This window comes from Nicotiana tabacum, chromosome 10 (genome assembly GCF_000715075.1).
Source record: "Nicotiana tabacum cultivar K326 chromosome 10, ASM71507v2, whole genome shotgun sequence".
In the NCBI taxonomy this organism is placed as follows: Eukaryota; Viridiplantae; Streptophyta; class Magnoliopsida; order Solanales; family Solanaceae; genus Nicotiana; species Nicotiana tabacum.
Window position 1 is genome coordinate 71,975,699 of NC_134089.1, and position 16,685 is coordinate 71,992,383.

The window sequence follows — 16,685 nt, forward strand, 5'->3', positions numbered from 1 at the left end:
TCTTCAACCATGTTAGCTTGATTCTTTTTCTTCTTATCATTCTTGGGCGCACGACAATCCACGGCCTTATGCCCAGATCTTCCACAGTTGTGGCAATTACCCTCGAACTTTTTCTTGCTAGGGTAATTCTTTGGTTCGGAAGCCTTCTTCCTCTTCTTATTTTGTGGGGCCTCCTCAACAACGTTTGCCCCCATTATTGTTGAGTTTCCACGTGACTTCTTTTCAGCATTTTTGTTGTCTTCTTCTATCCTCAAACGAACAATCAAGTCTTCTAGTGTCATCTCCTTCCGCTTGTGTTTAAGATAGTTCTTAAAATCCTTCCACAACGGAGGTAACTTTTCAATGAAAGCAGCGACTTGAAAGGCCTCATTTATGACCATACCTTCAATAACAATCTCATAATTAGTAATAAGATAAATCTTATTAATAAAATTATTGACTCGGGTCATACCTTCAGCAAGGAGGTCATGCACAATGACTTGTAATTCTTGGACTTGGGTTATGACTGACCTAGTGTCAATCATCTTGAAATCCAAAAACCTTGCAGCCACGAACTTCTTAAGTCCAGCATCCTCAGTCTTGTATTTTTTCTCAAGTGCATTCCATAACGCTTTTGAAGTTTCCATGACACTATAGACATTGTACAAGCCATCTTCCAAACAACTAAATATGTAGTTTTTGCACAAGAAATCATAATGCTTCCATGCTTCAGTTACAACAAGTCGTTCATCATCCGGAGTATTCTCAGCCATGATCGGAGGATCCTCCTTGATGAAACGTTGCAAACTCAACGTAGTAAGATAGAAGAGCATCTTCATTTGCCAGCGTTTGAAGTCAATACTGGAAAACTTTCCGGATTTTTCTGCCGGTGCCATAGCATGAGCACGAGTAGAACGGCTTGACGAAGCAGCAACACTCGTAACAGTAGCACCCGTTCCCGCAACACTTCCATTAGTTTGGTTTTCATTCGTCATATTTCTGTAAAGTTGAAAACAATACAGAACTTGTTAAATTAGTGAAGTTTTCATATATTCAAACTGAATACCAAACCAAACATAGAATACGTAACAATGGTGAAGTTTTTATATACTTCAAATCCGTACGTTTATTATTTCGGCAAAGTTTTTATATACTTTAAACCGGACAAAAACAATTATAGGAGTAGAAAGCAACAAGGCTTTAGTCTCCAACAAAGTATATAGAAAACAGTTTAATAATCAACACAGAAACGTTAGTAAAATAAAATTCCTTAAGCTTGTTAGCGTAACTGTGTTAAAACAAAAATCAGAAAACTGTTAGAAGAATAAAGAAATGTATAAAATAGTAAAGAATCAGAAATATTCGGAGTCCACAATTTTTCTTGTGTGTCCTTAAGGAATTTTAACCCCCTCACACGTTGCCAAGGTAATGGATTAAATCCTCCCAGGATAAAACGGAATAAACCTTCCTGCAATAGTGGCAATACAAACTGCAGAATACCAACGAACTCAAAGAACGGAGCAAAATCACACTTACGAATTTGAGAGAGAGAGACTGCGAATTAGGATGCAGTATATTCAGAAAGAAAGAAGTTCTGGAGTGTTTTTCGTGTTCAGAAGATGCAGCCTTGCCTCAGAATTTATAGGCAAATATCAGAAGAGGTGTCTGGAAAGGTGCCTTTTCAGAAAATACGCGGCCTGCCGCGGTTTTACCGCGATCGCGGCAGAACCGCGACTAGTGTGGCTCTCTGAATCTGGCTGCCGCGATTCTACCTCGGTCGCGGTCAGCGAGGCCCTCTGAACTTTCAGCAGGGTTCTGGCGTAGTTTCAGCAGTGATTTGGCATTTAATTAATTATTAAATAATTAAATAAATTTTGTCCAAAAAATAATCTTATCGATCATTTGCCGAAACCGAAGCCGAGCCGAGCGACGACGACGACGACGGCGCGAGGGTTCATTCTCTTCAACTCCTTTTAAGAGCTTTAAGAAGTGAATCTATATATAAGCACACAAATGTGATTGTCTCTCATCAATGAGGGATAAAGTGCAAGACAAAAGTTCACTTCTTCAAATTTTTATTTTCCCTCCATTTTATTTCCCTCCATTTCCAATTCACACTTCTTCTACTTTAAAGCCCAATGGCTTAAAGTCCAACACTCTCCTCCAAAAGGTGGATGTCTCTCCTAAAGTAGTTGATTATTTAACACTATAGTTTACTTTTTATTAATGGTTCAACATTAATCTAATAGTAAAATCAAACGATGAGATTTAATTAGTTGAAGAAAATGCAAGACGAAATGACTTCTGTTTATTTATCCTTTCTTTTTTGCCTTTTACTAATGCCAATTAGCTTTAAATAAATCCATTATACTCAATCTATTCCATATTATGTGACAATCTTTTGTTTTTAATATGTTATAATAAGAATATTATATTTTCTTAATTTAAATTTTTTTTAACTTTAAACTTCTCATTTAATTTTTATTGATATGTTTTATAATTATAAAATATCATAACATATTTAAGACTAGAAATCCTTTTTTATTTCTTAAGCTGTATGTCTAGTCAGACACTGTAAAAAGTTGCTAACCACACCACACAATCAATGTGTCAACTCCTGATTGGCAAAGAATTACTTTACTAAGTACTACAGTATGGTTAAAAGAAAAGTAAAGAAGGTTTAAGAAGTATACTCCCTCCTGTCCATAATAAGTGATCAATTTATTTTTTTATTTTGATCCAAAATAAGTATTAATTTATATAACCAAGAAAGAATTCAATTTGTTTTTATAAAATTAACCTTATGTATATATCCCTAAAAAGTTTTCTTACTCCTCACATTAAATATTTAATTAAGGGTATTTTAGTTATACTAGGTATTTTTGTATAGAATTTAGCATTTTCTTAATGGGCGTGTTAAAAGTAAATTGGTCACTTATTGTGCAGTAATAATAACGTTCAGTGGAATTACCCTCTAAAGAAACAATAATAAAGCCGTTAATAAGATTATGATTAAGTATGGTGTAAGTGTGAGTGTTAAGCCACACCGTCATTCAGTTTCAGTAAATAAAAAAGGAAATGAGGAAGAAAACAATATTCAGTTCATTTTGGCAGCTTTTCTATCTTTTCTTTAAGCTTTGCATGGCCACTTGCTTTGTTCTTGTGCTTGATTGTTTCTCTTTGTAACAGTCCTCCTACATTTATTATAAACAAAAAGGCATATATAAACCACTCATTGAATATACTGTAAGATATGTGTGCACATCGGAAGGTGAGTTTTTTTGTGCATATTACTTTCCTCAAATATAAGTATCTGTCAATCAACACCTGGATGAGGAAAAATCACTTCATTCTTTTTGTTTTTGCTGAAATTTAAACTCGTCTCCATATAAAACACACTTAGTGGGCATTTGGACATAAGAATTGTAAAATTCCAACAAAAAAAAATTCAAAGCGAAAATAGTATTTGAAAATTAGAGTTGTGTTTGGATATAAATATAATTTTGGGTTGTTTTTGAAGTTTTGTGAGTGATCTGAGTGAAAAATTTTGAAAAATAGATTTTTGGAGTTTTCCAAAATTTAAAAAAAAAATTCCAAAATTCATCTTCAAGTGAAAATTAAAAATGTTATGGCCTAACATTGTTTTTGAAAAATATGAAGATTTTACGAAAAAAAGTAAAAAAAAAATTATGTCCAAACGGGCTTTTACATTCACTGAATCAAAGAATATACGGTAAGATATCCGTGTACATCGGGAGATAAATTTTCTTTTGGGTTGGGCAGAGAGTTTATTTGTTTACAAATAATCATTTCTTTGATGAACTTACAGATGACTCTATTGTCTCGTGCGACGTAAATAAATATATAATCACTCAGTGCTCTCTAATTAAATTTTTTGTTATAATAGCTGAGACGTACGTACGACTTTAGGTTTATAACGCCATTAGCTAATTTAATAGTACTGATTCAGAAATTTCAATTACTAGTATCTAATATTGTTACCACAGTATACGACGACAACAACAACATACCTATATAATCCCACAAGGGATCTAGGAAGAATAGAGTACATGCACACCTTATCCCTACCTTTAAGAAGGCAGATAGACTATTTCAGGTAGACTATTATCACATTATACGAGTTCCACTAAAACACTTTCGATTATTAATACATCATTTAGTTTATGACATAAGACCTCACATAATTCGTATCTATATAACTCTTGCAAAAATCTAATTAGTTATATGTGATAATATATTAGCAATACTAGAATAAAACCAATTATTACTTTGATATCGCGAGCTTTTCATAAAGATGCCCTGTATTATTATTTCCGCATACAATTACGTGCGTAACATAACTATCCATTGCTACATAAATAGTCTAAGAATCATGTTAACATCAAGCAAACAAATGAAAATCCCCTGTATTCTTCTCCAAACCAACTTTCTTAGACTAAAATTACAAAAGTAAAGCCATCTTTAACAGCTCAAAAATGACAGGAAAAATGGAAATAAGTACCTCCCCTCTTCAAGAAGCACACATCAAAATTTGATTATACATACAACAGGCTTTCTCAAGCAAGATAGATAGGTCATAGGAGAGCTCATAATCTACTTTATATCAATCTCTACTGCTGTCACTGTTAGCTCTCTGCTTTCTATTTGGAGATGTGTCTTCAGAAAACCTACAGCAGACCATAAGAACTCAGGACACAAATAGTGCGAGGGTCTGAAATCGTTCATCTTTCAAAAGAGATTAAAAGAAAAGGAAAGAAAAGAAGTTGAAACAAATGATATCTAGAGTTCAATTACGTGGCCTCTTAAAGTTATAGCCTAAGAGAAAGAATGCGACTACCATATTGATGAAGCTGAAAGTCGGAAAACAGAACTTCATGTTTTATGCACTTTCATATTAATGAAGCCGAAAGTTGGTAAACACAACTTCATGTTTTGTGCACATTCTGATAAAATGTGTGCAGAAATGAGATTGCTTAAAATAATTTACATATTATGCAGCCATGCTTTGGAAGCTAAAAACAAATTGGGAATGGAAAACAAGGATTGACCAGAACAACGATTTCAGAAATATCATGTGATGTGATTCAGACAATTAATTTACGGGGTAATGACTAATGACCAAATGAATTTTGGATAACTTACATCTCCATAATTCTCTTCCTCTTATCACTGCAAATGTAGGAGCTCAGTTGTTCAATCTCCATATTGGCAAAAGTCTTGTCTAGATCATAATTCAACAGATTACATGCACCTAAATTTGCTGAGGACTCGTCTGTACCAGGTATACAGGAGAGATCTTTAAGTTTTCCTTTAAGATTCTCCATCAAAATGAAACCTGCAGAATAGACATTATAAGATACTCTAATAATGAAGTGATCAAAACTTCACCCAAAAGATGTGTGATTCATGTCATTTACATAGATTCTTTCGGCAAGTTATAACTAGTAATAATTATACTGAAAAAGACTTTAGTAGGTTAAAATCATTGGCAGAAAGAACAGGCAACTGAAATAACAGGTGTGAGTTTTTTACAAAATATCGAGGGAATTAAAAGCTGATGCCATTAAGGCATATATGGTAAAGCTTTTTGAAGTTACAATAATGCTAGAAATGGATAAAAGTTCTTAGGTTAAATAGGTGACCAGAGAAGAAGGGACAGGATGATAAAACAAGGAAAGATATTCATGCAGGATAAATTACACAACACAAAAAGAAATAAGCTAAGAGGGAACCCCATTAGGGGTAGAAAACCCACAATAAGTTAATAATTCTTCAAAGGTTCAACTTTAAGGAAATGACAAAACTACATTGTTTTTTTTTTTTTTTTTTGACTGATGGTGGTGTCCCTATCAGTTTGGGCGCACCTCGATTAATTCAGTGGGTACCTGCTACATCCAACTTGCATAGGTATCAGGTAACTCTGCCACCAAAACTTAGGCAAATAGGAAGAAATCGCCTAGAATTTTTTGCCTATGTTGGTTTGGACAGCTGCAGTGATGCAGTGAGGACTTCTTCAGACTTCCACTTTCCCATAGCCAAGTTAGTTGAATGCAACTAAACCCATTGACCTCATATTACAAATCTTGTAAGCTATCATGCTTCAATAACGTACTAACAAATTGCATAATTGTCAAAGCAGATAAGGTAAAGCTGAGAAATCATTGCACGCATCAACAAAGAATCCTCCATCAAATCAAGGATGAGAGATCCAAAAGGAGGTTCCTCCACGATCCAAATAGAGCAATACTGTTGGAATGTGTTTTTGAGAAGAGTGGTAAAAGAGTCCTAGTTCCAAGTGTCTAACTTCTAGGTTCTCCTAATATTATGGTATAAATGACTTGGAAACAACAAAAGGTTATGAAAATTATGTTAATAGTATTACTATGTTCATACAACAACAACCACCCAGTAAAATTCCACAAGTGGGGTCTGGGGAGGGTAGTATGTACGCAGACCTTATCCCTACCTCGAAGGAGTAGAGAGGCTGTTTCCGAAAGACCCTCGGCTCAAGATAATAAGAAAAAACAAAAGGAGAGAATATTAGTTTCACCATAGAGATCATAGGAAAAATAGGAACATAAAATGCAGAAGAAAAATACAAGGCAGAAATGATGGCTAGTAAATAGGTCCTGCACCGAAAAGAGAAAATATTAAGACACGACAATGCCCCTATCTATTTTAGACAAAAACCTTACCAGACTAGGCTCACAACGGTACAAAGTAACGCAAGACTCAACTACCTCCTAGCCTACAACCGTAATACTCGACCTCCACAACTTCCTATCAAGTGTCATGTCCTCGGAAATATGAAGCCTCGCCATATCCTGCCTGATCACTTCTCCCCAATACTTCTTAGGCCGCCCTCTACCTCTTCTCGAACTCTCCACAACCAGCCGCTCGCACCTCCTTACTGGAGCATCTGGCCTTCTCCTCGGTACATGCCCGAACCATTTGAGCCTCGCTTCCCGCATCTTGTCATCAATGGGAGCCACGTGCACCTTCTCCCGAATATCATCATTTCTAATCTTGTCCATCTTAGTGTGCCCGCACATCCACCTCAACATCCTCATTTCTACTACTTTCATCTTTTGGATGTGTGAGTTCTTAACAGGCCAACACTCAGCCCCATACATCATGGCCGATCTAACCACCGCTTTATAGAACTTACCTTTGAGTATTACTATGTTCATAGATTCATTAAAATGCTAAGAATTTATCATTTCCTCTACAATTCCTACAAAACATTTACTCTCTCATGATGGTCTTTCCTGTAGACTTAACAGTTAAACAACTTCTATTCTAGTGCAACAGATAAGTATACCCAAAAAGGGGGGAAAAAAGAAACAGAAACATTACTATTTTTAGGAGCATCTGACCACACACACTCCCTTTCTCCAAAAGCAGCAGCTCTAAAAGATGAAACTGCCTTTAGGCAAAAGGGAACCAGAACCTAAATACCACTATACCAGTCGGAAGCTAGAATCTTCTTTCTTTATTCTACTGGCTTCTTAGCTTGCAATAGTACCGCAAAAGTTGGAAACTGCTTTCGTAGAAGAGCAACAAAACCGAAGATAAGCTATACCAACTGAGTGCCAAAACCTTATTTCTTTATTCTACAGGTTTCTTTCAGCAGCTCCTCATCAAATCTTTCCTTGAAAGTCCGCTCACTCGCAAAATTGATGTCGCACCAAAATTTAACTGAGAGTTACTCTTGACTATCTGTTACAGTAACATGTCTTATCTCTTAAATGTAAAAGCCCATGGAGAGCAGAGAACATTCATCTAATATTAGCATTCCCCTTCTTTTAATTCATGAGACTGCATACCAAACATTTCAATCTCAAGTTAAAAAGGAGGATCTGATTCTACTCACATCAGTATACCTATATGTTTTGCACTATTGTCAAAAGCGAAAAGCATAGAAAATAGCTCAAGGCCTGATGCGGCTTTAGATGAACAACACATTCAAATGGACATCAGTAACTAAAGGCGCAATGATAAACAATCTTCAAATGGAAAGCTAGAAAAAATAACTAAAAGCAAAAAACATTTATATGAGCAAAGCAATTGAAAATACTACAGCTAAGTAAGTAAAAGAACATGTAAATAAAGTGCGTAAAATTTGAAATTTTGAATTAGATGAAAAAATGCAGTTTTAAATTTCTCATTCAGGTTTACTGACTAGTTGTCTTATATTAAATTCTTTTCCTTAATAAGTAACAAATTCATTAATAATATTTCCTCCTTAATTTATAAATCTCTTTGTTGGTTATATTTATTATTTAGGACAGTTCTCTTAAAGATAGAGCGCATGGATGATGAGGCACATGCCTTAACACCTTGATACCTGCATTTGTACGCTACCGGAGCGAGACAAAGCGCCCCCCTTGAGCTTCACCTAGCTTTAGGGCTTAAGCGTGCCTCAAATGAACCATAATAATACTGATGTTTTCAGTCTATCAAGCTTTTAAAATCAGTCTATAACATTTCCCGTTTACACACAATAAAAGCCCTCATTTCCAATTTGATTTGTCACTTTCAATTTCTACAAAAACGTGGTTTTGCTTTCAAGTTCTTGTGATTTTTTGGCATCTTCCTCTTAAGAGGGTATAAAAAAAAAAAAAAATAAAGGGTCCTATGTCAGCACCTTCTTATGGTTCAAAGGGAAATAGTGTAGAAAGAAATTCTTTTTAATTTCATAAGTGCAAATGAGACAGATAGCTATTCTTTTTACAGTTGGATTTAAGCTGTAACCATTTGTTCATATGAAAGAAGTGTAATAGCATATTCCAGTGTTATCACATTAAACAAATAAACAGGTATTCTCAATTTCAAAACATGTGTTGCTTCACATCACTGTCAGACACCCAATTTTAGCTAGAATGAAATAATAACCATCTACTTATCTGTTACGAGAGAATTAAGGCACTCGTTGGCAGGAGTAGCAATCAGAGCTCAAAGGATCACACCTAGCCTTTGGGCAACTCCGAACCGAAAATATCTTTTAGAATTTCTATAAATTACTTTGTGAATCGGCGACTGAATGGATGCACTACCTCACACAGTCACACTTATTTAGTTACTCTTTGAGGCAGTCACTGGACTCCATATAAATCTGCATAAGAGACAGGCTCTTTCCATTAAACGAGATCCAGATTATCCAGCTCTTAGCAGACATTTTGGGGTGTAATATTGGGACTCTTCCTACCACCTATTTGGGGCTTCCTTTGGGGCATAACCATAAGTCAATTATGGAATGATTTTCTGGAAAAATGTGAAAGAAAGTTGTCAAATTGTAAAAGGCAGTATCGCTCCGTGGTGGTAGATTAATCCTCATAAACAGTGTTTTGGATTCACTTCCTAATTACAACATGTCACTTTTTCCTCTTCCTTCCTCAGTTGCAAAGAAGATTTACAAGATGCGACGAAATTTCCTATGGGAAGGAAACATAAACAATAAATCATCTACTTTTTGGTATACCTCTTGTATACGGGCTCTGTTATGCACAAACTCATTCAATGAAATTATTACTTTATCGACAAAAAAAAACAGAGACAATAAACCAGTCAATCTAGTCAATTAGGATTCAGTTTTGAAAGATAAAAAGGTGTGAGGCCTAGAGGTAGGGACTTGAAAAAGCGCAATGTTAGTCTACCAAATGGCTACGGAGGTTAACAAAGGAGGATGGTGGCATGTGCAATCACTGGATAACAAAGATGCCTAATTTTTGTATGGACATTCAGTTTGGAAAAATATCAGGACTCTTTGGGATGCTTTTGGCATGATTCTTTTTTGTTTTTTGATGGAAGTTTTTGGTATGATTCTTGGTTGGGTTACACACCTTCAAAACAAAGTTACCCTGTTCTATATACATTGGCAGCCCACCAGAAAGCCTCAGTTGCAGATTATCACTCAAACAATAGTTGGAATATCACTTTCAGAAGACTTTGCAGAAACTGGGAAGTAGAAAGAACATGTGCTCGACTACAACAACTAGGAACCTAACGTATATGCTTGTAAAATCAGGATACCATTTGTTGGAAGGGCAAGAAGAATGGTATGTTCACAGTCAGATCTTGTTACTCACTCTAGCAGAATTTACATACTACTACTCTCAAGTGGCCTTAGAAACAGATTTGCCAAAATAAAGCCCCTCACAAGGTACAGTCCTTCACTTGGATAGAAAAAAAAATGCATGCTTGACAAAATCAAATATACAAAAAAGAGGACTGAACATTTGTAGTAGATTGAGTAGGTATATTGACAAACCACCTTTTTATTTGCATTGCAAGGTTACTACACAATTGTGAGACATGTTTTTAAATTTTTTGGGTTTAAAGTGGGACTATGCCAAGAGACATACTGGAACTTTTACAAGGTTGGCAAAGCAGGTCTAAGGGATGTTCGCTCAAGCATCTGGGATGCAATTTCAATAATATTTGAAAACAAAAAGGGAAATATATCTAGTCTTAATTTCAATTTTCTTTTTCCTTTCTTTTTTGAGTAACATGGCTAATGTACATGAGGGTGACAAAGTAGAAGCCACAGTTGATTTTATTAGCTCTCTTCACAATCTGCGAGAGCAACTTTTGATGTACTCAATTGTCTAGAGCAGCATACTGTTGTTGCTGACTCATATATATACAACTTTACCTTACTTATAAAAGAAACGAATTTCTACAAAATTAAATAGAACTTCCCCTCGCCCATATGTCAGCTCACACTTGTTTTGACCATTCCAGATTCTTCATTTGTTCTGCTAAATATGTTAAAAGGTATTATGCAGATGCAAGACAAAAAAAACTATTGCTCTCTTCTCTAATTCCCGCTTCTTCTCTACTCTTCTTATTCTTCCTTCAGTTCTTTACTTACTTTAATTGTGCAAGTTTTTTGCGATCAAGCCAAGTGTTACAAGTTGGTATCAAAGGATTGATCCATTAACAACCCTCGCAGATAATCATAAACTCTAAGGGAATTAAAGATACCATGAATAAATTTGAAACCCCAAATTTAATCCTTTGCAACACAGAGCTCTAGGAGGTTTCAGATGATCATTTTGACCCAAAGTCAACTTGCTACTCTCATGCAAGAGAATAATGGCATTAATCTGAAGTTGGAAAGAATATCACTCATACCAGTTAATAAGGAGATGTTTCGAAAGATTATCACTCAACTGACCTCCAACAGAAACGCGGAATATCTTCATTAGTAAGGTCCTACCATTTGTGGCTCAAGGACAACTAGTGGGAGCAGATATTGGGTAATCCTCCAGCTCAGGTGTTGCAAAGGTAACTCCTCCTGTATACATCTCTTACTATGACAATTGAGAGTTATCTATCCCCTTGTCCCTCACTTTGAAACACCCAATCCACCTTTTATCTAATTTCACCCCCTCCTATATCAGCCCTACCAAGTCACGCCCCTTCCCCACAGAAGCTCCTAAAAGCAAAGCTTAACTTTGCTGAGTTTGATACCATCAATCCAAGGGCTAAATTAGAAGGTGCATAAAATATTTCGAAAGTTATCAAGTTCCCCAATAAATGAAATTGAATTTAACTATTAAGCATGTAATGCAAGCAGTTAATTAGTGATTTAATAGGTATCTAATGGATCACGGAGGATCGTAGGCCAGTGTTCTATGCACATTTACGTAGAAGGATTAGCAATATTATAGATAAGTTCAATAAACTTCAGAAATGTTGAGATGTAGATTGTTATCAGGATCAATAGCAGGAGTTGCAATTGTTATGATGATGATGATTTACCTCCATCTTGAACTCTATGTTGTCATTTGCTTTGTCAATCGGTAGAAACAAGAGCTTAAGTCTGTAGTGAGGATAGCCAATCCTACCAACTTCATGGATGCTTATGAAGTAGCCCAATGATATAACGAGTCCATTAAAGCTCTTCACAAATAAACCTCTTTCAAGCCATCTCCATTACGTCCTAAGCCGTATTAGAACCCTTTGAATATGTCATCTCACAATTGTTTTGATGAATAAAAAACTGAATTCCCTCCTCTCTAATTCCTTCTTCTTATCTACTCCTCATTCTTCTTTCCTCTCCTTCTGTTATTTACTTACTCTAGCTTTGCAAATTTTACATATCAAGCTCAAGGATAACATAAAAACCCCTTCTTTTTTTTTTCTTTTTTTTTGAGAAAGAAGTTACCATCAATCTGAAAGAAAATACTAACAGATAAAGAATTCACAAATCTACAGCAAATACCAATTTATTCACTAATTTATAGATGGTGCAACCTATAAATAAAGTCAAATAAATATTTATAGATGGTGCAACCTATAAATAAAGTCAAATAAATGTTACATATTTCTGGAAAGGAAGAAGAAAGAACTCACTAAGGGCTCGGAGGGTCTTCAAATCAAACTTGTTTGCTAAAGACTCATGACCAATCTTTTTGGCACGTTGTTGTATCAACACTTTCAGACCTATCAATAAATCCTAAAAATTCAACCAAACCACACCTAAGACATTGGTCCTCGTTAAAAAAAAAAGGATAAAGGAAAGGAGAGAAACTTACAATCTCAGACTCTGTTAAGGAACAAAGCCATCTAACATCTTCAATCCTATCCCTCAGGTCTTTCATCTTTCTCTGGCAGCGCAGTTGACGGGCACCTGATGCGGAGAGGTAAAACCTTTTAGGGCTCGTTTAGTACAAAGGATAAGAGATAATTAATTCCGGAATTAAATTAGACATGAGTTTATACCACGTTTGGTTGGGCTAAAATCATAGTATAACTAATTCCGGGAAAGTAGTATTTTTTTATTCTATGGGAGAGTGGGATAATTAATTTTGGAATAATTAATTATGGGATAACTTATTCACAACCAAACGACCTGTTAGAGCATTATTTTGAGGGTGTAAGGGTTTTTAATTTATTTATATAGTTTCTATTTCATGGGTCTGCAAAGCCCACTTGTGTGGCAATTGGCTAAGGACAAAATTTGCTCCATTCAGGTGGGTGCATATATCAAAGCGACTAGTTTCCCTGATTAATGATAAATAGAAGTATGAACACATATCATAATGATAAATCCTTGACAAGGAACATATATTATGCAGGAAGTTTTTCTATTGGGCTTCGGGCTCGTGTATTTGAACAAACGAACTAATTTGAATTGTGACATCTTTTGCTATTGAATTGTGCTTGAGACTGTAAGGATGTGAAGTTTAATAGGAGAAACGGGGGTAAAAAATTGAACGGGAAGGAGAAATATGATTTTTTCTTTCACATGGACAACATGGTAGTAGAAAATGTCTAACTAGATATTTCTGTAATTTGAAGTTGTTATATTATAGTTAAAAGGGGAGCCTTGGCGTAACTAGTAAAGTTATTGCCATGTGACCAGAAGGTTACGGGTTCGAGCTGTGGAAACAGCTGCTGCAGAAATGCAGGGTAAGGCTGCGTACAATAGACCCTTATGGTCTGGCCCTTCCACGGACTCTGTGCATAGCGGGAGCTTAGTGCGCCGGACTACCCTTTTTTATATTATAGTTAAAATTGTCGTCTCTTAGCTATTGACCATATGAAAAAATATGTATACTGTTTTTGAAAGTTGAAAAAATATGTATACTGTCAACTCTAAACATTAAATTAGGACTTCCCCTTCACATCTTGACAATTTAGAAACCAAATTTGCATAGTGTTTTTAGAGAGCCCTCAATCTTTCCAGCAGTAGAAGGGGTGGAAAGTTGCATAGAGTCAGGTAATTATTGGTTGGCACCATAAAATAAGCTGAAGACCTAGGTAAGAAGAGCGAACGATGCTCCATCAGTTTCGCACCAATTTAGTTTTCCGTAATTCTTTTTTTTAGAGTTTAAAAAAAATAGCAAAACAATATATTGTTTTCAAAATTTAACCTGAAAAAGAAAAAATAGTTTACAGCACAACGCATGTACCATGTTGGCCAGTCTTGATATGGCAAAATCCTTGGTAAAATAGAATGAATGGGCAAAGCAGAGGGATTGGCAGGAAAGTTTGAGAGACTTTATTATTTGCCAATTAATCCTTGACGAGGCCGGCTTCAGGATAAAATGAACTGACCCCCCCCCCCCCCCCCAGGCGTCCAAAAGATTTAGGCCCCAAGAATCTTGTTATACCATATGAAATAGTTCTGTAGTCCGCCTACAATTTTTCAAGCTTAGAAGTTTCTTTTATCTGATTATACATTGATTCAAATTTTAAACTATTTTGGAATTGAGTGTTGACAAATACTGAAGCAAAAACTTGAAATAAAAAAGCTCTTTCATGGATTGCCTGTGCCGATAAAAATTAAATATGTCAACTAAGATATGGGCCTGGTTAGTCAAAACTCAGCATACATATTAGGAAAACTTTATTATAAAATGATGAATAACTTTGTAGCTCAAGAAGCTAGAGAATAAGTTTCAAATTGAAATAAATATAATTATTATTAAATAACTTTAAAGCCTCTACTTAAGAGGTCAATCATCCTCTTTTCTAGTTACTAGGTGAAATTACGGCCAGAAAAATCTAGCAAGGAACCCCTAAATATTAGGTATAAACAGTAAGTATGGTTGAAATAACAGATACAAGCAAAATAGTGCAAAGCTGGAATGGGCCTGAAATAATTTTTGAAGAAAAAAGCCAAACCAGGTCGCCGGCGTCCGGCGGTGGCAGAATCGCGGAGATTTTCTGGGAAAGAAAGCAAATATTATAGTAGTACAACCGAAGAAGAAACGTGTGAGAGTGATTTAGAGAAAGAAAAAAAGATGAAAATAGTAAGGGTTAAATTTTAGTCTTATGTATCTCTGAATAATCATAACAGGTCCTTAATGTTTGCAAATAGTGCACATCTTTTGTCCAAGTCAAAATTAAAAGTGAAAAAAAGAAGATTTAAAACCCAAAACTAACTCAAGAAGCTAAAAAGGGTCGGTTGGTTTTTTTTAAATATATATATACTAGTTCTCAACACGTGCGTTACACGTGTATATATCTAGTCATGTAATAAATAATTTGTAAAATAATATCAATGTTATTAAAATAAAATTTTAAATAAACAATTATATATGAAGAATGAAGTAGAAGTTTATTTGTATGTTCAATGTGGATCGTCATATATGGTGACTTATTTTGTCGAGGTAAAAATGCTTCGATATCGACTGAACCTACAAAAATAAAAACAAAAAATTAATAAAGTAAATGTGATAGTTTACTATTTTCATTTCATGAAGCAAAAACATTGTATGAAGTGTATTTTACCTAATACTTTCTGATAGACTGATATTCTTGGTGTACGTTTCTTTCATTCGTTTCGGTTGCTCGATCATGATCAAGACTTTAGTTGTCGATATTAATATTCCTTTTGCAAGTGCAACATAATTTTTTTTTTTCATTTTAAAGTTGGCCAAGTTAGAAAATATATTTGTAACGACCGGACCGGTCGTTTTGAGCTCTAGCGCGTCGTTCAGCAGTTTGAGGCCATGAGCACCTTCACTTCAGGTATTATGACTTATGCACATGGTCGGAATTGAATTTCGGTAAGTTTGGAGTTTAATTGGAAAGAGAATTCTCATTTCGGAAGCTTTAAGTTAGAAGAATTGACTAAGATTGAATTTTTGAGTAAACGACCTCAGAATCGGGATTTGAAGGTTCCAACAGGTTCATGTGATGATTTCGGACTTGGGCACATGTCCGGATCGGGTTTTGGAAGACCCGAGAATGTTTTGGCACCTATTGTGGAAGTTAGCATTTTGGAAGAATTTTCATAGGTTTGGGTTGAAGTGCATCTCAGTGTTATCAATGTTCATTTGGGATTCCGAGTTTGGGAATAGCTCTATATAGTGATTCTGGTGTTGGGAGCGCGATCGAAAGTGAATTCAAAGGTCCGTGGGTCATTTTGGAGTCGTTTGGCTAAAGATAGAAATTTGAAGGTTTTTGAGAAGTTTGACCGGAAGTGGACTTTTTGATATCGGGGTCGGAATCCGATTCCGAAAGTTAAAGTAGGTCCATAATGTCAAATGTGACCTGTGTGCAAAATTGGAAGTCAATCGGATGTGATTTGATATGTTTCGGCACCAAATGTAGGAGTTTGAAATTCCAAAGTTCATTAAGCTTGGATTGGAGGTCGATTCATGATTTTAGCGTTGTTTGATATGATTTGAGGCCTCGAGCAAGTCCGTAATGTATTTGGGACTGGTTGGTATGATTGGTTAGGGTATTGGGGGCCTCGGGTGGATTCCGGGTGGTTAACAGATCGAATTGGAACTTGGAGGAAGAGCTGAAGTTGTTGGTTGCTAGTGTAACCGCACCTGCGGCCCAAGTCTCGCAGGTGCGGAGCCGCAGAAGCGGCTAAAGGGGCGCAGATGCGGTGATAAAGGTTGAAGGCCAGGACCGCAGATGCGGTCAGGTCACCGCATGAGCGGGACCGCACCTGCGGAAGAAGGAGCGTAGAAGCGGAAATGGGCTGGGAGCCCCGGACCGCAGAAACGACATTTGGTCCGCACCTGCGGGACCGCAAAAGCGGTCAAGAGACTGCAGGTGCGAAAGGACTGGAGTAAGTGAACTCCTTTTAAAAATCTAGTTTGGTTCATTTCCACCCATTTTCACTTCGAGTTGGACGATTTTGGAGCTTTTGGAAGAGAGATTTTCTTCATCTATGTCAAGGTAAGTTGTTCCCACTCGTTAGAAGTTAAATACAT

At 35.9% G+C, this 16,685-nt stretch overlaps 1 protein-coding gene across 5 annotated transcripts; it reads right to left on the reverse strand.

The window, feature by feature from the left end:
- Positions 1-4,378: 4,378 nt before the first annotated feature.
- On the reverse strand, positions 4,379-14,744 carry LOC107771357 (uncharacterized). 5 transcript variants are annotated; one of them, XM_016590707.2, is made up of 6 exons: positions 14,638-14,744; positions 12,543-12,637; positions 12,361-12,463; positions 6,467-6,505; positions 5,143-5,335; positions 4,379-4,667 (listed from the first exon to the last, which is right to left on the reverse strand). In XM_016590707.2, exons 2-6 carry the CDS (start codon positions 12,606-12,608, stop codon positions 4,604-4,606), a joined length of 465 nt encoding a protein of 154 aa, XP_016446193.1. In that variant the 5' UTR covers positions 12,609-12,637; positions 14,638-14,744; the 3' UTR covers positions 4,379-4,603. The 5 variants fall into 5 exon arrangements, 4 of the variants coding, with proteins under 4 accessions (XP_016446193.1, XP_075079076.1, XP_075079077.1 ...); XM_075222975.1 differs by lacking the exon at positions 14,638-14,744 and adding an exon at positions 12,730-12,927; XR_012695551.1 differs by lacking the exon at positions 14,638-14,744 and having other exon boundaries at positions 6,456-6,505; positions 12,543-12,707.
- Positions 14,745-16,685: the final 1,941 nt, after the last annotated feature.

Bases quoted from the DNA above. Each gene is read 5' to 3' on its own strand.
- LOC107771357 (XM_016590707.2), bottom strand. From the start codon at position 12,608: ATGAAAGACCTGAGGGATAGGATTGAAGATGTTAGATGGCTTTGTTCC. The intron at 12,464-12,542 runs GTAAGTTTCTCT...TTGAATTTTTAG, and splicing joins CCTTAACAGAGTCTGAGATT to GATTTATTGATAGGTCTGAA. The intron at 5,336-6,466 runs GTAGGGATAAGG...TCTATTCTGCAG, and splicing joins AGCCTCTCTACTCCTTCGAG to GTTTCATTTTGATGGAGAAT.